The sequence below is a fragment of the Aquarana catesbeiana genome, linkage group LG03 (assembly GCF_042186555.1).
Source record: "Aquarana catesbeiana isolate 2022-GZ linkage group LG03, ASM4218655v1, whole genome shotgun sequence".
In the NCBI taxonomy this organism is placed as follows: domain Eukaryota; kingdom Metazoa; phylum Chordata; class Amphibia; order Anura; family Ranidae; genus Aquarana; species Aquarana catesbeiana.
Window position 1 is genome coordinate 674738860 of NC_133326.1, and position 21658 is coordinate 674760517.

Consider the following 21658-nt stretch of genomic DNA (forward strand, 5'->3'; position numbering starts at 1 on the left):
CCTCTACGTAGTTTAAGGTTAAACCTCTTTTCTTCTAATTGTAATGAGTGGCCCCAAGTCTTATTAAACTCTCTTCTGCGAAAAGTTTTATCCCTATTGTGGGGTCACCAGTACAGTATTTGTAAATTGAAATCATATCCCCTCTCAAGCGTCTCTTCTCCAGAGAGAATAAGTTCAATGCTCACAACCTTTCCTCATAACTAAGATCCTCCAGACCCTTTATTAGCTTTGTTGCCCTTCTTTGTACTCGCTCCATTTCCAGTACATCCTTCCTGAGGACTGGTGCCCAGAACTGGACAGCATACTCCAGGTGCGGTCGGACCAGAGTCTTGTAGAGCGGGAGAATTATCGTTTTATCTCTGCAGTTGATCCCCCTTTTAATACATGCCAATATTCTGTTTGCCTTATTAGCAGCAGCTTGGCATTGCATGCCATTGCTGAGCCTATCATCTACTAGGACCCCCAGGTTCTTTTCCATCCTAGATTCCCCCAGAGGTTCTCCCCCCAGTGTATAGATTGCATTCATATTTTTGCCACCCAAATGCATTATGTCGCCGACATCACCGCCATCAACACGATACTATTGAACCCCTTGTAATTATAATACTATAACCCCGAATGGGGTGGTGGGACGATGTGGACATGCTTCCCATTGATTGCCCCTCCACAGTTGGGAAAGTCCCAACGGGTGGCAAAGTAGGAGGCCACAGTCTGCCATTCCTGTGGCGTTGAAGGAAACTGTGGAGTGAAACAAGAAAAAAAATTTGTCATTTTGCACGTAAACATTGCAAGCAGATTAGACACAAACATTCTTGGCCAACATCAGTATAACATTTATTTTAAGGATTATTTAAAGGAAAAAAATCTAAGGCCTAAGGTCTTATCAGATTCCTCCACCCCTCTGATGGCCCATTGTAAAAATTTTAGGGGGGGGGATGTTTAGGACAGGTAACCCTCTCCACTTCATTGAGAGCTGAATGCATAAATAATGTGTGTTACTTTGGCCAGCCCCTCATTACTTACACTATTGGCAGCCCACTGGACAGGTAAGAAGTGTAATAATACATAAATATAAATACACACTATACAAATGGAAGCACTTTTTTACATTCTGCAATTACCTATCAAGATAATAATAGGAGAACAAAACTTTAAACAGTACCATTTGAAAGTATTCAGGCAGGCCCTTTCACTACATGCTTTGGGGAATTCATCCATAAATATGACCCCAAAAGAGGTAGGTATAGTGTGTATGGGTTTGGCAAAATCAGCAGATAGAGGATTGGTATGGTTGATTTAGCGGTTGGGGGGGGGGGGGTTCAAATGATTTTAGGACTCCCAAAAGAAGCCTATGGCACTCTGCCTGAATTTTAGGACAGAAAAAACATTTGCACACATTTTAGGGGGTGTTTAGGGTAAAGCACTACAATGGAGCTGACAAAATACATTGTTAAGTGACTAGGCTATAGGTGTATATGGGACCAGGATGGCATGCTGGGGAGGTTAGTGAAGGCAAATATGCATGAAGGACAAAAAAGGAGCATTAAAAGATTACAGCATGCATGAGGACAAAGGGGACATTCACAGCATATTACAATCATGGTAATTAGGGAATGAGGAAAGAAATACAATATATTAGCAAACATTAAATACATATAATGTGATGTTAAAGGAGAAAACTTACCTTAATATAGTCCTTCTGCAGGACCTGAATGATAGCAGAACAGGTCTCTGGGATAATGATCCCCAGAGCCTGGGGGGGAGATGCCTGTCGAGAACTTGAGGTCCTGCAGGCTTCTCCCAGTCGCCAAGTACCGCAACGTGGCAACAAGCCTCTGCTCCAGAGTGGTGGCTTGCCGCATGCATGTGTCCTGCCTGCTGATATAACGGGACAGCAAAGCCAGCAAACGGTGAAAAATGGGGTCCGTCATCCGGAGATAATTCCTGAAATCATCAGGATTATTCTCACGGATCTCACGGAGCAAAGGCATATGAGAGAATTGGTTACGCTGGAGCAACCAATTCTTCGTCCGTGAACTCCTCCCCACCCTGTTCATGGACTGGGCTTGTGTCAAAGCTAAAACCCCAACACCAAGCCCCCGCACAGCATGAACTCTACGACGAGCATGTACCTGCAACATGGCTTCAATACGGTCGGCTGGTCAGAACGAACTAACAGAACGCACTGAAGAACAGCAAGGCCTCTGAAGAGCGAGCTGAAAATCAGCAACAAGCAGACAAGGACTCACTGAAAAAACAGATACGAACTGTCTACACGCACTGATAAGCGGATACAAACCCACAAGCACAAACTGAACAGCAGTAAAACGATCTGAAAAGCTTGAGTCTGAAAAGCGCGAATCGTCTCTCACCAAACTTTTTCTAACACGAGATAAACACGAGATTAGTAGAAGGAGCCCAAAGGGTGGCGCGCTTCGCTTTGAACTTCCCTTTTGTACTCCCGTCATGCGTGTTGTACGTCAACCCATTTTTGGCGGTCAGAATTTGGTGTGACCGTGTGTATGCAAGGCAAACTTGAGCAGAATCCCGTCGGAAAAACCGCCATGTCTTTTTCTGACGAGAAGTCCGATCGTGTGTACGCGAGATCAGACTGATATTACAAAAGTTTATATGGAATAATAGGAGCAATCGTATTGCATATAAAATTTTGAATAGACCAAAGGAAAAGGGAGGATTATTCCTTTCAGATTTGGAAAAATATCACGCAGCGGCAGTACTGCGGAGAGTCATGGACTGGGTGCATAGTTCTCCGTACAAAAAATGGGTGTCATTAGAGGCAGAGCTGAGTAAATCAGCCCTGAGCGAGATTATTTGGATTCCAAGGCAGTACAGAGGTTCCTCTAGAGAGATGGCCCACATTACTATAGAAACACTGAGCGTGTGGGATAAACTTTTTAAAAATACATTTTGGCAGTATAATAGTCCCCTGATGCCGTTGACAGGTAATAATTATTTCCCTCCAGGTAAGGATAAAATGGACTTCCTCGGAGTACTTGAGGTTAAAGGACGTCCTGAATGGAAATGCCCTCTGTTCACTATTGGAACTGCGAGGAAAATATGGGGTAACATCATGGGATACATGGAGGTATAGACAACTTCAACATTTTGTAGAATCTGTTCCGAAACCCCTTCGCTCAGTTGGTGAGCTAAATTCATGGGAAAGATTAGTCGATCAAGGGGGAATAGATAGATGGGGGGATTTCCAATGTATATAGGATGTTAATGATGCCCTAAGATGAGGAATCCCTGTGTCCCTTGGAGGGGTGGGAACTGGAACTCAATCAGTTATTGCCTGAAACAATGAGAAGTAAAGTCTTTGACTATGTTCACTCATCTTCAATGGACACAAGGATGAGAAAGAAATGAAATACTAATGACTAATTAAGTGATATTATATCCCAATAAAATTGTATAAAATTAGTCCAGACCTGTCCCCTTTATGTTGGAGGGAATGTGGGGAGGATGGAACGCACGCACATATATGGTGGCAGTGTCCCTTAATTCAACCCTATTGGAGGGAAGTATTGGATTGGATAAAGAAAATCAGTGGGAAAATAAATTGGATTTGATCCTTGGCAATGTCTGTTCCATGTAACAGGGATGCCAAGGAAGAAATATAGAGCAGCAATTATTCAATTTCTGCTGAATGTAGCAAAGGCATTAATCCCGAAACAATGGAAATCAAAGGTAATCCCGACAATAAAGGATTGGTTTAGGGAGGTAGATAAAATTAGGTTAATGGAAGAATTAATACATATGCAAAATAATTCTGAAATAAAATTTGTTAGTACTTGGAGGAGCTGGTTGGAATTTAGACAAACCCAGGTTTATGTGAACTATATGGGAAGTAATTAGGTGTTCCGCCGTTCCCCGCCTTTGCCCAACCCCCCCACCCTTTTTGGTGGTACACAGTAATTCGGTACACTTTATTGCAGAAATTCTCGATGGAAGCAAAAATCGAGAATTTCTCCTGTTTATAAATTAATAAAAGGGGTTTGGAAAATTCACGGGGGGTTCTTTCCTTTTTTTTTTTCACGGAAATGGCACTTCTTAAGAGAAATTTTCAATAGGTGGTAAAAGTTGAGATTTTTACCTCTCATGAATTAACAAAAAGGGATAGGATAAGTTATGTTTTATTTTTATAAGAAGGAATCTCATTAAGAGAATTCCATGTTATAATTAGGGGAGTAAGGTAGGGCACTGTTGCTATATAGTAACTAGGTACCTTTTATTGCAGTAGTTCTCAATGGAAGTTTTTTTATTTTTTTATTTTCCCTTTTTTCTGTTTTGTCCTATCGCGGGGGGGGGGTGCTGGGCGGCGTGGGATAATAGAATACCTCTAACACGATGGAATACCTCTAATGTGATGGATTATATTATGAGGTCCTTAGTTATGTTGATTATGTTCTATGTTCTGTTTATTATGAATGTTTTGTATACGCTTGTATATATTTTTTTATGGGATTGAATTGAATTGAAATGGAATGTTTTTATATGTATAAAAATTTTATAAAAATAATTGGAAAAAAAAAAAAAGAGAAACACGGGGGATGGGATGGGTGATATGGAAGAGCTGCTGTGGACCCTGCACCCGCTGCCATGGACACTTGACCTCCTGTTGTCCAGGGTCCACGAGCTGGCTCTCCAAGGTCAGGTTGACCGGCTGTTCTCCCTCCTCACTCCTGAGATTTCCCCCCCCCTCCTGCTACACTGCCACCTGCGGGCCTCTGGCTTCTAGGGCCAGGAGACGCACCCGTCCGCCTTCCCATCTGAGCCCCAGCCCTTCCAGGCTTTCCTACTCTCTTGCCATCCCCCCACATTCCTCTGGAGCTCATGGTACTACGGGTCCCGGCTCTCCCTGCCCTCCGCCTCCCCCTGCTGCTGTCCGTCGCCGGAGTTCTCCCCGGTGGGTCCCCCCCATCTGTTCACACTGCGGGTCGGGACTCCTCTCGCCTGGCCCACTCCCGAAGCCCCAGAGTCCTCCGGCGGTCCGCCCAGGCCCATCCGGATACCCCCCCTGCGAGAGCCCACCCGGTGGCACGGGCGGGAGCCGTGGTGCTTCCCGCCTCTACTCGCCGCTCGCCGGTGCCGGCTATCGCTGTCCCTGGTTCCCCCCCTCTCCACCGGCGCCTGGAGGAGCGTTGGACCGCACAGAGGTCATCCCGTGGTAGATGCCGGGCATGGCAGCCCGGAGCTGCTGCACGGGCCGCCCGTCGTCCTCCTTCCTCCACGCTGTTTGAATCAGCTGGCGTGTCCCCGCCAGCGTCTCTCCCTGTGCCCAGCTGGGTGGGAGATTCAAATAGGGACACAGTCCACACTGCTCCTGACATGTCCACAGTACAACCACATCCCCCTGCACCCGCCTGGGTGGGGGAAGTTATAGATGTACATGCTGCTCACCCCCTGCCGTTGACCCCTGCCTTCCCGCACCCCCCTGCACCCAGCTGGCTGGGGGATGGCAGGGCTGCGCATGCCGCTCACCCCCTGCTGCTGACCCCTGCCTTCCCACATCCCCCTGCACCTGGCTGGATAGGGGATGGCAGTGCTGATCGTGCCCCTCACCCCCTGCCTCAGACCCCTGCCTTCCCACATCTCCCTGCGCCTGGCTGGGCGGGTGATGGCCGGTAATCCCATCCCCTCTTCATGGACCTCTGACCACCAGCAGCTCCCTGCGCCCGGCTGGGCTAGAGCTCCCTACCAGATGTCCGCTGCCACTGCCTTGTCCCACCATCTTCCTGCGCCTGGCAGGGCGGGAGATTCCCATTGGAGGCCTGCCGCTGCGACCTTGCCCTTGCCCCCTACTCGGCACCATCTCCCTGTGCCAGACAGGGTGGGAGATGTGCATGCCACGCCCGGGATGTGGGCTGCACCCACTGCGAGTCCTCCATCCGAGATTCCCTGTTGCTCCAGATGCTGCTTGGCTGCCGTCCTAGGCCGCCCGGACCCCTCAGGGTCGGTAGCCAGTGCGCCACCACTGGACCTTTCCTTCCGCCAGCAGCCTTTGGCCTCACCAGCCGTCAACATTCCTCAAGGTGATGGATGTTGCGGCCCCCTGCTGGCTCCTCCCATGGATGATCCTGCACTGGGCGTTCCTCCTGGACCTGCTGTTGGTTGCCCTTCTTTGGCTTCACATCCGCGACTCAGTGAGTATGATTGCAATTTGATTTGGGGTAGGTCTAGTGACGCTGCCGTGTCGGGCCCGCTGGGCGAATGCATTCGTAAAATCGGTCCTGTCTCGCGGGTGTGTCGGGTCCGGTATGCAGTTCGGCCTCTTCCGCGGGTGGTGCTTTGTGGGCAGTTTCGCCTACCGACATGCACCTGTCGAAAGATGTCAAGGATAGAATCTGGCGTTGCAAATTTTTCGATTTCCTTGCTTTAGTCCCCCCTGGCCGTGAGATGATCAACGGGTCGACGTGGCTACGCAGGGTGAAAAATCTAAGCAGCTCCCTCAGACGTTCAGGAACGGGCTGCAGGGGTTCTGTGCATAGGCCAGAGTGCTTTGGAAGCTTTATCTGCAGTTAGCTGCATCACTCTTTTGCTATCCTGATCTCATTTGGGGTGCCTACAAAGTGTACGGGGGCCAGTGCTGGTTCCACTACGACACCCAGCTTTGTCAAAAGATGGCGTCAAGGAAGGAGTTCCGTTTTGATTGTAAGGACGGTAGCCTGTGGTTTTTGTGGTAGGCCTTTGTCTTTTTGGAGCGTCGGCTGCCTCCAAAAAAAGTCTATGCTGGCTGTTTAATGAGAGCCACTGCAAGTGGTACACCGCGTGCCGCTTTAACCACGAGTGCTCACTTTGCGGGGGCGCTCACCCAGCCAGCCGGTGCTTCCGAAAGGGAAAACAACCGCCTTCCCGGCCGGGGGCCAAGCCTGACGTTCCTAAACTGGAGGACCCCAGTGATCGTGTCAGAGATGCTTCCCTGGCTAGACTGGTACCCCCTTCATAGAGAGGCCTTGATCTTGAGGGACAGTTTGAACCGTGGTTTTTGAATCCCCTTTACTCCTTTGGATGTGCCAACCATGGCACCTAATTTGAAAACGGCTGTTCAATTCGAGTATGTGGTGGCCGAGAAACTCCAGAAGGAATTGGATTTGGGGTGCATGGCAGGCCCGTTTGATCTTCCCCCTTTCCACAACCTGAGGGTTTCCCCCCTCAGTGTGGTCCCCAAAAGGGCTGAGGGAAAATTCCACCTTATCCATCACCTTTCCTATCCTTCTGGCTCCTCGCTCAATGATGGCATCAACAAGGAGGAATCCAGGGTCCACTATGCCTCGTTTGACAAGGCACTCCACCTGAGCAGGACATTGAGTCCGCCTTCCGCCTCCTCCCGGTTCACCCAGAATGATTCCATCTTTTGGGATGCTACTTTCAGGGAAGCTACTTTTTTGACATGTGCCTTCTCATGGGCTGTGCCATTTCCTGTTATTTTTTTTAACTCTTCAGTAGTTTCCTTGAATGGGTAGTTGTCCAGGCGGCTGGTTTGCATTGCGTGTTACGCTATTTGGATGACTTCCTCTTTGTCTGCCCAGCTGACAGCAGTGAGTGCCAGCAGCTCCTGTCTGTTTTTCAGGACATCTGCGAGCGGTTTGCCATCCTGCTGTCAGCTGACAAGACTGAGGGCCCTGTGATGGTTCTGGCCTTCTTGGGTATTGAAATCGACACAGTTGCAATGGTTTTCTGGCTGCCCAGTGACAAGCTGGCCAGGCAGCTCTCCCTGGTCTGCTTGGCAAAAGGGGCTAAAAAACTGCAGTTGAAACAGCTTCAATCTTTGCTGGGTCACTTGGTCTTTGCCTGTCGAGTCATCCGCATGGGGAGGGCTTTTTGTACATGCCTGGCGTGGGCCACAAAGGGGCTGGCTGCTCCCCACCATTATATCTGTATCACCAAGCCCATGCGGGATGACTTGGGGATGTTGCTATCCTTTCTCCAGTCCTACAATGACCAGTCATGTTGGTTGCTGGAGGAGGTACCAAACTCACAGCTGGAGCTATACACTGATGCAGCAGGCTCCTGTGGTTTCGGTGCCTTTTTCCAGGGGGAGTGGTCTGCTGAATGTTGGCCGGCCTCATGGGCTCGCATGGATCTTTTGTGCAACCTCACAATTCTGGAGCTCTTTCCGATTATTGTCGCCATTGAGCTGTGGGGCGAGCGGTTGCGCAATCGCCAAGTGGTTTTCTGGTCCGATAACATGAGCGTGCAGGTGGTCAATCAACTGTTCGCCAGATCCCCTCCGGTCATGTCGTTGTTGCATTCTTTGGTTTTAAAGTGCTTGCAGTTTAATGTATGTTTTAGAGCTAGGCATGTCCCTGGAACTGCTTATGATATTCCAGATGCTCTCTCTCGTTTACAGCTCGATCATTTGCGCGCCCTGGCCCCGTCGGCTTCCCTGGTGGGCCTCCCCTGTCTGGCCTACTTGTGGAACCTTGTTTCCGATGTTTGCTAGACCTCCTCCGGGTATCACTGTCACCGCGAGCGTGGGCATCGTACTGTCACGTGTGGGACGGATGGGTCCAGGTGTCAGGCGGTGAGTTTTCCATCTCGTCTTCACAGGAGAGACGGGTGGCTTTATTTTCTTACCTTGTTTATTTGCTACAAAAAGGCTCTTCTGGTTCCACAGTTTCGTCGGCTATGTCTGCTTTGGCCTTCTGGTTTCAGCTCCTTGGGTGGGAAGACATCACAAAAGCATTCCCTGTCCGTCAGGTCCTTCGGGGTTGGAGACATGCGACCCATTCCCCCGATTCCCGGCGCCCGGAAGAGATACCTCACTATTCTCTCCGGTATCCTTTTCCTGTTGCTGTCCGTTTGCTTTTCCCCGTTCGAGACCTTTCTCTTCCAAGCGGCTTTCTCATGGGCATTTTTCTGGGGCCTTTCGCATCAGCGAACTGGTTTCTAAATCCACGTCCTCGGCGGGCGGCATCCTGGCGGAGGACGTTACCTTTTCTGAGCACTGCATGTCGGTTTTTTTGTGCACATCAAAAACCGACAGCTTTGGAAAGGGCAGAAGGGTTGTTTTGTGCCCTTGCGGGGGCCCATTCTGCCCTGTTCCTTTGGCCTCCCCCTTCCTGTCCGCACGGCCCCGTCCCCTATTTTCTTTGTCCACGCCGATTCCTCCTCTCTTAGCAGGTTCCAATTTTTGCAGGTTTTTCGTTGCTGCCTCAAAAAACTGGGCCTCCCTTCGCGTGACTTTGCGACCCACTCCTTTTGAATCGGCGCTGCCACCGCGGCTTCCTGGCATGTGTTTCTCTGATATGGAACTCCAGCGTTTGAGTAGGTGGGAATCGTCCCATTTTTTCTTGTACATCCGCCCACACCTGTTGTTTTAAATTTCAGATCGTTACCCGGCTATGGTCTGGATCATTGAAGATTTCTTAATTTACTGGGCCGCTCGTCGGGCGGAAGTTCGGAGCTACGGGAAGAATTCGGGTTTTACCTATAATCTAGCCAGGATCCTCTGGCTTGGGCTTTGTGGCTTACGCTGGCAGCAGGTCCTTCCAGAGTGTTTGCTCCTCCAGTCCCACGTGTCTGGCCCCATCATCTTGATTCTTCACGCTGGAAGGAAAGATGTGGGTTATACACGTTCGGTGTACTTAATCTCTGCTATCAAGCGGGACATTGCTCAATGCTATGCAGTTTATACCAATTTGGTGCTCATCTGGTTGGAAATCGTGCCTCACCTGCTGTGGGCCAGGGAAATACCTGACCCCGGCTGGAACGCTTCCGTCGCAAAGTTAAAGCACCAGGTTGCCAAGTTTGTTCGGCAAATCGGTGGGTTTGTCATGTGTCACAAGCATCTGGAGGGTACTAATGATGATCTGTTGAGACCGCATGGTCTTCAACTTAATGACATTGGGTTGGACATCTTCAACCTTGGCCTGCAGTGAGGTGTGGTACAGGCGCTGGCTGCGGTGGGGCGCTTTTCAGCTATTAACTGACGGGCGGATGGCGGTTTCTTGACCTTGCCAGCATTTAATGTTGCTTTAATGGGCTATGCCCTTGAGGAAAAATTGTAAGTATGCTGTCTGTCCAGCACTTATGATAAGGACAGGCCCCACATCCCCCTTTTGGATTTGGGTGCTCACAGTACGACTGTGACTGGCACTGGTTAAATGTGTTCACATGCTATGTGTTGGTATTTAATAAAGCTGTGGCCTTGCCCTTTCCAACCTAATGGTTGTAAGTGTTTTTATTTAATGGGGTAAAAGGGCAAGGGTGGTGGGGGATTTGATCCCATGGTGTTACATTAATTGGGACCTAGGCCCATTGCACCTCAGCAGTCATGCCATCACAGTCTCAGTCAATTACCCTTCACCTAGCAGATTTACAGAAGGTTCTGAGCCTGGTTCCCCCATACGTGGTGCATGGTCCTTCACCTTTTTGGGCATGCTGAAAAACATTTTGAAACATTTAGAAGAACATACAGCTGTGATCACCCCCTCACTATATTGACATCATCACATGGCTTGACAGCTTGCCTAACAGCTGGAGATAACACCTGCTCAGCAAGGAAGAGGAAAGGGTGGGAGTTTCTAAGATGTGGGGATCTGCTCTGAAGCGTGTAACAGAATATGAAAAGTAACATATATAAATTTTCTTTAATGCATATATTTTTTCAAGTAAATTTCATCTAAGCAGCTAAATCAGAGGCTATTTTCAGCAAAACCATAAAGGTGAAATTAGTAATTTTGCTACAAAACCAGTTTTTGCACAAATCACTCAGCTTATGGCCTCATGCACATTGTATGTATTTACAGTTGCTGTACTTGGCTTCAGGCATTTTTTTTTACAGCCAGTAAAATCCCCATGTTATCCTATGTGTCCATGCACACATAGGCTTTTATCAGTGTTTTTTAGCAGGGGCGTTTTATGGCTGGAAAAAAACCCAGAACTAGTGGGTTTGAAGAAGAGTTTTTCAGCTGTAAAAATGTTCTAACTCTGAAAAATCATGATAAAAGCTGAAAGACGCTGAAAAAAGTGTCTATTCTGCATTTATGAGTGTTTTTGAGCCATGAGCTTTTGTGGGAATATAGTTTTAATAAAAAATGCTAAAAAAAAAGCAAACACTAAAAAACGATTGAAAACGCTATTGCAAAAACTCTGAAAATGCTAAAAAAAACTAGCAGTTATAACGCAGCATTCTACAGGTAAAGCTACTGGGGTTTTTACAACATCCAGTGTGCATGAGACCTTAGTGTCAGGATCTGGAGTCAGGCTCAGAGGCCAGTAGCTATAACAGTAGTGAGGCACCCACCGACCAGCTAGATAAGTACAGAAGCAGGTCACTCTGGCTGATAACACAGACTCACCTGTGGTGCGAAGCCTAAGTACTAACTGGTGTTCACCAGAGCTCCTGATGGTGGAGATGGGTTTTGCATCGTGTAGTTACCACGTCACGATCCTCAGGATCACCCTACCAGGAGGTGAGCAACCAATAGCAGATATAGCAGGTAGAGATAAGCAGAGGCATAGTCAGTAAACAAGCCAAAGTTTGGTAATGAGTGGTTGCACATCGGGATTAAGCAGAAGCATCGTCGAGGAACAACCCAAGGATCGCTAATGAAGATACAGATGGCAGTGGAAGTGACAACAGTGAGATATGAGCTGGAGGGAGCACAATAGTCTGGCAAACAGGAAGTGCAAAGGCATGGTTTTAATAGGAAATTCATGGGTGGAGTAAAGGGTGCAAGGTTCAAGAGAAACAAGGTTCAAGGCATGATCATTCAAGGAATTGTGTAGGGAGCTGTCCAGCATTCCAGATGGCTCAACAAGAATAAACATCGCCAGACATAACAAAGTTCATAGGCTCAGACCTGGGCCCTGAAATTATGCCCAGACTCATTTCATGAAACAATGGTCTAATAAAGGTGACTGATTGACCCTGGAAATACGAATCCTGGGGTATGTTCTTGGTCCTCATCAGAGCTGAGGAAACTACTTGGATAAGCTGTGACAAATCTTCATCATGGAAGAACAAGTCCAGGTGAATGAGAGTAATCAGTACTGGCTAAATTAACAAATCATTAAAAAGACCCTATCAACAGACCATTCATTTCAACAAAAATATCCCAGAAGACTATATGTGTGCATTCAACATATTTGTGCTTTTTATTTATCTATAAAAGCTTACCTTAGGTAGACCTCCAAGAGCCCGTAGACCAATGATAGCGAACCTTGGCACCCCAGATGTTTAGGTATTACATTTCCTATGATGCTCAACCACACTGCAAAGTGCATGAGCATCATGGGAAATGTACTTCCAAAACATCTGAGGTGCCAAGGTTCGCCATCACTGCCTTAGACTAGTACCATTATGGATGTACAGGGAGGCCAGGAGGGAACAGTACAGGGGGGCCAGAAGGGAACAGTACAGGGGGGCAGGAGGGAACAGTATGGGGGGCCAGGAGAGAACAGTACAGTGGGGCAGGAGAGAACAGTATAGGGGGGGCCAGGAGGGGATACTACAGGGAGGCCAGAAGGGAACAGTACAGAGGGAGCAGGAGGGAACTGTATAGTACAGGGGGGCCAGGGGAGTACAGTACAGGGGGGTCAGGAGAGAATAGTTCAGGGGGGCAGGAGAGAAAAGTATGAGGGGCAGGAGAGAACATTACAGGGAGGCCAGGAGGAAACAGTACAGGGGGGGTCAGGAGGGAACTGTATCGTACAGGGAGGCAGGAAAAAAACAGTAAAGGGGGACAAGAGAGAAAAGTACGGGGGGTGGCAGAAGAGAACAGTACAGGGAGGCCAGCAGGGAATAGTACAGGGAGGGCTAAAGGGAACTGTATAGTACAGGGGGGCCAGGGGAGTACAGTACAGGGGGGGGCAGGAGAGAACAGTACAGGTGGTAGGAGAGAACAGTATGGGGTGCAGGAGAGAACAATACAGAGAGGCCAGGAGGGAATTGTATAGTACTGGGGGGCCAGGAGGGAACTGTTTAGTACGTGGAGGGGGGCAGGAGGTGACTGTATCGTACAGGGGGGCCATGAGGGAACAGTACAGGGGAGCCAGGAGAGAACAGTACGGGGGGCAGGAGAGAACAGTACAGGGTGTCCAGGAGGGAACAGTACAGGGGGGCCAGAAGGGAACTGTATAGTACTGGGGGGGGGGCAGGAGGTGACTGTATAGTACAGGGGGCCAGGAGGGAACATTACAGGGGGGCTAGGAGAGAACAGTACAGGGGGACCAGAAGAAAATAGCGCAGGGGGCCCAGTAGAGAAATTGATAGGCCCTATCAATTCTCTCTGTCACGAGCGATCGCGGGTGCCCGGTGGTCATCGTGCCCGCTGGGCACGCACATTGGCTACGGGGACACGCGCTCGCCTACTGTCACGTCTTAAAGAAGCGGTGTACAGCTACGGCAATTTGCCCAGTGGAACCAAGTATAAATGCGGCGGCTGATCCGCTAGTGGTTAAACCACGGTGAGGCCTGGTTCACACCTGTGCAGGTTGCAGTCGATGCATATTCCAGGTGCACTATGCGTTTTTCAATACACATTTTTGAGTCTAGAGGAAAGGAGGGGGGAAGTATGGATTATATGTTGTGTAATTTTGTAGTTATGTATTTTGTTTAGTCCCTTCTTGTTCATGTCTATGGCTGAATTAATATGTCGTTATTATATGTATATAGTCTTTAATATGTAAACGGTCAGCTGCTGCCTTCTGATGGATATGGGTAGGTCTGTAAGTCACACAATTAGGCTCTTATATTTTATCTATGAGCATGCCATTGTATAAACTATAAACCTTTTTACTTATTTTCCGAATTTATGACATGTCTGTGTGATACATAAATGTGGAAATATTTTAGGTTGGCAATCATAGGGTTCTCCTGTTAATGTGCTGAACCAGTATAGAGACATGTTTGCATGTTTTGTTGCCGGGTTTTTCTCTTTTCCTGCCCCATAGTCTGTGTTCCTTGGACCTCCCATCTGATTGGTTGACGGAGCTGTCCGTCTTCTTAAGCAGGGAGGGTTCGAGATGCTTTTCCCTTTCCGCCGGCAGATGATTGGCGTAGTAGGGTAGGAGGTGTGTTGCCCCTGTGATGTGCTGATTTGCCGCATAGGGTATGACATAGAGGACGTGATGCAGCCCATTGTCTATGACGCAATGCCTGTGCATGCGCGGTGCGCCTGCTATGGTGAGATGGTGCCAACTTTGTCTCTCTTCACCTGGAAACACTAATTGGCAGCTGTGCACGCCATCGGATAGGCTCCGCCCCCTGCCCTATATAGGTCTCTTGATTATGTGAGGGAGTTGAGAAGCAATTTTGGCATAAGGGACTGTCACTGGTGGACCCTTGTCTGGCCATCCTGCACCACATTCCTCATAGCATATTCCATCTCACACGTGGCAATGTATTGAACATCAGGAATTTTGGGTAAGTGTTTTACTTTAGTCATACTCACACATATATCCCACTTTGGGATACTCTTGCTATGTGCATGTTACGGAGGGTGGGTGTTTTCCTTATTACTGCCAATAACCATAGGCAGGATAAGTGACTTTAATAGACATATATTTCTAACCTGGGGATTAGGGATGTAGTTTGTAATCAAAAGGGGCCCCATACCAAAATATCCTTCCGCCCTATTATTCTATACACAGTGTTATGTAGATGGGTCTTGTTACATTTGTTATCAGGATATCCATATGAGATATAATTTCAGATATTAACATGAAATGATAAATAGGAGCTTGGTCTCCTTCAAAGAGCTGTGTGTGGACTATCCCATGTGACCAGAAGTTGGCAGGGGCTGACTGTATGAAGACCATATATTTTGACTCCATTGATATGCTTTTGTATAAACTTTGAGGTATGTGGCAACAAATCATTGAGCCATTATACCGATTGATAGAATGAGATGGAATTGATGTTTACAATATTTCTTATTCTAGTGTTTGACTGCGATACATTTTCCTGAAGAAGCAAGCTATGTCCCGTGAAACGCAATCTGCGTCAAGGCTACAGCAAGTCTCTCATCCCCTACTTCAGTGGGGTTGGTGAGAATCAGCACTAAGAAGAGCTTTTTATTGCTTTTTTTGATATTATGTTTGTGGTAATTGTACATTTTTCTTGTCTACAATATGTCTACAATATTTTAATCTTGTATTAATAAATATTTTGATACCTTTTTACTTCATTGGTATCGTTATAGTCCTTCTAGTTTGGTAGTTAGGGTTTTTTGTGCAATCTATTTTCAAGGATGAGGTACCGGACTAATTTGTCCAATCATTGAGGGTTCTCCTATGAGACTCTCCTCCCACTTTTCCTTTTTCATACAAAAAACACAACCTGCTGGTCCCTGACCCTTTCCATAAAATGCACAGATGTGAACATGACCCGTAGAAAACCATATTTAACAATATGGACTACAATTGTAATGAACAGCTATTCGCTGCCCTATCTATATATCATATTAACCCTCTAGTGCTCAGCGTTACTGGACTAACATCATATCTGGGAGCCCAACCAAAGGAATTGTGGGATTGGTAGTTCCACCAGATGGCTAGTCCCCTGCATGGCTATACACCCGAACTACATATCCCAGGGATCTTTACTACCATCAGGGAGATTGCTGGGAAGGGCTATAAAAGAAACCAGAGGCCAGCCCCAGGCTCTCTTCTTCCCGGGTCTCATAGGTGATGGATCTCTCCGTGCAGGGGGAGCAAGATCATGGCCTACCATGCTAGGTACAACATTCCTGGCTGCCTGAGAAGGGGTCCAGCACTGCCTGCTGTTCATCGGAAATCTGACCAGCACCAACTTGACCATTTATGCGGAACACGAACCCACGCTTCGTGTTCCGCATTCAGGTGATCATCACAAGCGGGTCCGCAGCCAGGACGTCTATTTGGGAGTCGTTATCTGAAAGGCGCTTGATCAGCCTGGTCGTTGGTGAGAGGGCAATTGCCCACCTTTGCAAGTCTTTCCTTGGTTGTTTACTGGGACACTGTGTACAGACAGCTTTACTTTGGGAACACTTCACTGCACTTCTATCCGAACACTATAAATAGGCATCTTTAGCTGCAGTAAGCGCAAGATATACTACCACTCTGTTACTACACCTTTTTGGATACAGTTAACGAGCTCCGACTGCCTGTGAAGACCATCAGATCTGCAACGGGGACATTCTGTCATTATTGCTTAAAGGGCCCTTTATACCATCCTTGTTTAGCTCCAACTCACGTTAGGATAAAGGTTGAACAGACCAGCCTGAGTTTCTCTTTCTAGAAGTATTGTCAGGATCTATGCTTAACTTTGCTTATCCTTTCAGGGTATGTTCAAGTGGTATTCCATTGTACATATATAGTATCTTGTTGTTGCCAACTGTCTTAACTGTTTTACTGAGGGACTCATTCTACTGAGCTTTCACTGTTACCAAAAGTTCAGTTAAACCATTACCCCTCTTGTACAAGTGATACTATTGTTCTATAGCAATGTGGGTATATATCTAGATTTAATTCTAATAATGCTGTTGCTGATGTCAGTTCTGTCAAACTACCTGTAAGTTCTGCAATAAAGGAGGAAACCGAGTTCCAAAAACTTGAAAGACTTGCATGACCAAAGAATATGGTATAGGTTTCCCACTAATTCCTCACACCTCCAGCAGATGGAAGAGGTGGAAGGGAATATTTTGGAAAATCTATAAGGTGTCAGGTACCACCTGTTAAGATTTTTTTGTGAATTATCCCAATGTTCCATACATGAGGATGCTGTACTAGTGATCAATAGGGCTTTATGCCATTGTTCCCATGTAAAGGTTTGTAAAAAGGTCCTTTTCCCATTTTAACATGTTGGGATTTTTTTCTTCTAGGGAAGTAGGGGAGAGAAGGTTGTAGAAAAGCCTAATACCTCTTACTTTTTGAAATTTGTGGTGTGTGAAATTTTGCCATATTTCTGTTGGGATATCAATTTTGTCAGAAAAGATTATATTTTTTAGATATGCGCATTTGCTGAATTTTCCTTCCACTATGTTCTTGAAGTGTGCTGGTAGGCAATTATAAGTTTGGAAGCCTTGTTTGGTCCATTCTTTTGTTGATTGACGTATTTTACAATAGCCTATTATTCTTGTGGGCAATGCTATTTTAGTTTTCATTTCTCGTTTTAGATATGTTTCCAAGCTATTAAAGTTGATTTAATAGGAGGTTTGAAACAAATATTTTTTTGGTTATTACATGCTTCGCCATAGAAGGGGCAAATAGGTCATGACCTATAGTAATTTCTTTTTTGATATTTAACCATAGTTTATCATTAGGAGAGGTAAACCAATATTTCATTTGGTCTAATAAAGAAGCATAATGATAGTTTCTAATGTCTGGCAGTCCCATTCCTCCTAGGTCTTTGTTGGCAGTATTGAGAATGCTACTCTTGTTTTTTTTCCATTCCATATGTAATTTTTTAATTTAGTGTTCATTTGTTTAAAGAATTTGGAGGGTAATGGAATTGTAAGAGTGCAAAATTAATATAGTATTTTGGTTAATATTTGCATCTTAAATGCTGCTATTTTCCCGACCAATGAAAGTTGAGCTTTTTGGATTTGGTGTAGGTCATTATTAGTTTATTCTAGGAGTTTTGGAAAATTGACATCATATAGTTTTGAAGAAGGATATGTAAGTTTTATACCTAGATATGTTATAGTTGTCTCGTCCCAATTATATCTGTATTTCTCACAAGGTTTTTCCGTTTGGTCTTTGTGGAGGTTCATGGGTAGGATATAACATTTATTTTGATTAATTTTATAATAGGACACGTTACTATATTGGTCTAATAATTTCTGAACATTATAAAGAGATACGTTGTGGTTTGTCAAGGTTATTAAGATGATGTCATCTGCAAAAAGGCCCAGTTTGTGATCATATTGTCCTATTTTTATGCCATTGATGTCCGGATTAGTGCATATATATTCAGCTAATGGCTCTATGGCTATGGAAAATATTATTGGGGAAAGTGGGCATCCTTGTCTAGTGCCATTGGATAAATTGAAGCTTTTGGAGATTAATCCCGAGGAAAGCACTTTTGCTGAGGGTTGGGAATATAATGACATAATAGCTGAGTGTATGAATCCTTTCATGCCAAATTTTTCTAATGTTTTGGAGATATATTGACAAAGCATTCTATCGAATGCCTATTCAGCATCTAAAGCTAACAAAAGAGCGGGTGCTTTGTTATTTTCAATATGCTTGATTAGATTCACCATTCTTCTAGTGCCATCAGGGGCTTGTCTGCTTTAACAAATTCTACTTGATCTGGCCCAATGAGATATGATGTTATATTTATTAAACGATTGGCTATAATCTTAGCATACATTTTTATGTCTACATTTAGTAATGATATAGGTCTGTAATTTATGGGTGATGTTGGTTCTTTATCAGGTTTTGGGATGGTAATTATTAATGCTTCTAAAATCTCTTTTGGGAATTGGCTAGATAATGCTGTTTGATTGAACATTTTGGTCAGATGAGGCGATAGTATTTCACTAAATGCTTGGAAATATTCTCCTGAGAGTCCATCTATGCCTGGGGTTTTGTTTTTAGAGAGGGATTTTATAACTTTGAGAGTTTCTTGTAATGAGATTGGGTTGTTGATTTGTTGTAGATCTTCCAGGTCTATTTTTGGCAGGTTGATATTTTTTAGATGGTCAGCTATATTTTGGGATGAAGGTTGTGGGGTGGATTGATCTAATTAAAGGTTATATAGAGATTCATAATATTTTGAGAAGAAATCAGCTATTTCTTTGGGGTTGTAAAGTGCTTCATTTGATTTGTAGTGAACTAACTTAATTTTTGTTTTTATTTTGACGTTGGCGTAGTTGGCTAGCTAAAAGTTTACCTGCTTTATTACCTTGAGAATAGTAATTCAGTTTCATTTGCTTCATGTATTTGTCATGGTTATCTATCACCCCATATCTCAGTTCCGTTCTTAGATTGTTGAGTTGTTGTGGTAATTTCATATCATAAAAATATTTTTTGTGTTGTTCTTCAGTTTCAGTAATGTCTTTTAGTGGTTTATTTAATTCAAAGGATTTTCTTTTTTTCCCCTAGCTGCTATCTGTATTAAAAGACCCCTAACAAATGCTTTATGAGCACGCCATAGTGTGGTACGTGTTATCAAACCAGTATCATTAAATACAAAAATTTCTATAAGGTTTTCTTTTATCCCGGACAAATGTTTCTCTTGGAAAAGTATGTAGGTATTATTCCTCCATGCTTGGTTGTTGGTGCAGGGAAATCCTTTATTAATTTCTATTGTTGTTGGAGCATGATCAGACCAAGAAATGTTGTGGATTTGAGCTTTAGATATGTTCTGAAGTAATACTTTTTCCATGATAAAATAATCTATCCATGAGTAGGATTTGTGGACATGGGAATAAATGTATTGTCCCTTTCGGTGGAGTGCAGACACCTCCAGGGATCATCCAAATCTTCATTAGAAAATATCTTATTTAGTCCCATTCTTTTGGTGTGTCCTTGATTGGAGGTGTCTATATCTGGATCCATCAGCGCATTGAAGTCTCCGCAAACTAAGAGTTGACCTTTTGCATTTTACTTTACTTTGTTACAATTTTCTTAATAAATTAATGAGGGTTTTTGTTCGGGGCATAAATATTGACAATAGTAAAGTCTGTGTTTTCTATGGTTGCTGCCAGAATAATGTACTGACCTTGGGAATCAGTCTTGACATTTAGAGGTTGGAAGGAAACAGAATCTTTTATTGCCAATATTACTTTTTCTTGATGTTGTTGGATACAAATATATGAGGGAATTTGTGGTGGGAGGATTTTGGCGCTTTGTTCATAGCAAAATGCTTGAATGCATACAATGTCACTTTGGAATTTTAATATGTCATTCCAGAGAGCTGGAATCACTACTGCCACTAAATGACAATTTCCCACTGGTTTCATGTTAAGATGCTGACAGCCACCTAGTAACCAAGAACATTCTGCGTCCTAGCAACCAATGACACAGTGCACAGTATTAGTGGTTTATTAGCATGCAGGCAGCAGCACAGCTTCCCTGACTGCTATGACCCAACATGCCACACAGCATCATTGGTTTCAATAGCGCAGTCACCTGCATCACACTGTGTCAATGATTGCTAGGATGCAGGCGGCCGCACAGCATTTTTGGTTGCTAAGATGCAGGAGACTGCACAGTGTCATTGCCTGTTATGCCCCGTACACACGATCAGACATTCCGGCAACAAAATCCATGGATTTTTTCCGACGGATGTTGCCTCAAACTTGCACATGTGTGTTGGGGTGCAGATTTCACTGGTGTCATAGATGCTGAGGAGTGAGCTGTGTGTGTTGGGGGACAGACCTCACGGGTGTCGTGGACATTGTCGTGGCAATGTCCCTCTGTCCCTCTTTCCTCCTCATTTGTCCCTCATTTTGGTCTGATCTAAAGAGTTGTATATAAAATGCACTTTTTATCTTTCAAAAAGTGTTTCCCAGTGCTAAACTTTTCATCCAATTTCTAAATGGCTGCATTTGTACATTTTAAAAGATAATATAAAGGAATAGTAGTGGTAAAAAAAAAAGTCCTTGTGGATTTAATTAACCTTTTTCTTTTGGTTAATTCTCCTTTAAGGGGGTGTGGCAGGGGGCGTGTCCTATGCCTACATACATTTGTTAGTAAGTATCCCTCATTCCCATCTCAAAATGTTGGGAGGTTTGGGGACAGAACTCACAGGTGTCATGGATACTGAGGACTGAGCTGTGTGTGTGTTCGGGGACAGACCTCACGGGTGTCATGGATACCGGGGAGTGAGCTGTGAATGTTGGGGTGCAGATCTCACTGATGTCTTGGATACTGTGGAGTCAACTTTGTGTGTTGGGGTGCAGATCTTACTAGTGTCATGGATGCTGGAGAGTGAGCTGTGTGTTGGGGTGCAGATCTCACTAGTGGCATGGATGCTGGAGAGTCAGCTGTGTGTGTTGGGGTGCAGATCTCATCGGAGTCATAGATGCTGGAGAGTGAGCTGTGTGTTGGGGTGCAGATCTCACCGGAGTCATGGATTCTGGGGAGTGAGCTGTGTGTGTGTTGGGGTGCAGATCTCACTAGTGTCATGGATGCTGGGGAGTGAGCTGTCTGTGTTGGAGTGCAGATCTCACTAGTACCATGGATGCTGGAGAGTGAGCTGTGTGTGTTGGGGTGCAGATCTCACTAGTGTCATGGATGCTGGGGAGTGAGCTGCGTGTGTTGGAGTGCAGATCTCACTAGTACCATGGATACTGGAGAGTGAGCTGTGTGTGTTGGGGTGCAGATCTCACCGGCGTCGTGGATACTGGAGAGTGAGTTGTGTGTGTTGGGGTGCAGATCTCACTAGTGTCATGGATGCTGGAGAGTCAGCTAGTATGTTGGGGTGCAGATCTTACCGATGTCATGGATACTGGAGAGTAAGCTGTGTGTATTGGGGTGCAGATCTCACTAGTACCATGGATACTGGAGAGTGAGCTGTGTGTGTTGGGGTGCAGATCTCACTAGTACCATGGATACTGGAGAGTGAGCTGTGTGTGTTGGGGTGCAGATCTCACCGGCGTCATGGATACTGAGAGTGAGCTGTGTGTGTTGGGGTGCAGATCTCACCGGTGTCATGGATACTGAGAGTGAGCTGTGTGTGTTGGGGTGCAGATCTCACCGA

At 45.6% G+C, this 21658-nt stretch overlaps 1 protein-coding gene across 1 annotated transcript in view; it reads left to right on the forward strand.

Moving 5' to 3' along the window:
* The first annotated feature begins 2995 nt into the window (after positions 1 to 2995).
* LOC141134085 (alpha-2,8-sialyltransferase 8E-like) overlaps positions 2996 to 21658 on the forward strand; it is a 49883-nt gene continuing 31220 nt past the window's right edge. Inside the window, exons 1-3 of the mRNA XM_073623671.1 lie at positions 2996 to 3083; positions 7551 to 7844; positions 9352 to 9898. Of these exons, the coding sequence (XP_073479772.1) occupies positions 2996 to 3083; positions 7551 to 7844; positions 9352 to 9898 (929 nt within the window). The remainder of the gene's footprint in view (positions 3084 to 7550; positions 7845 to 9351; positions 9899 to 21658) is intronic.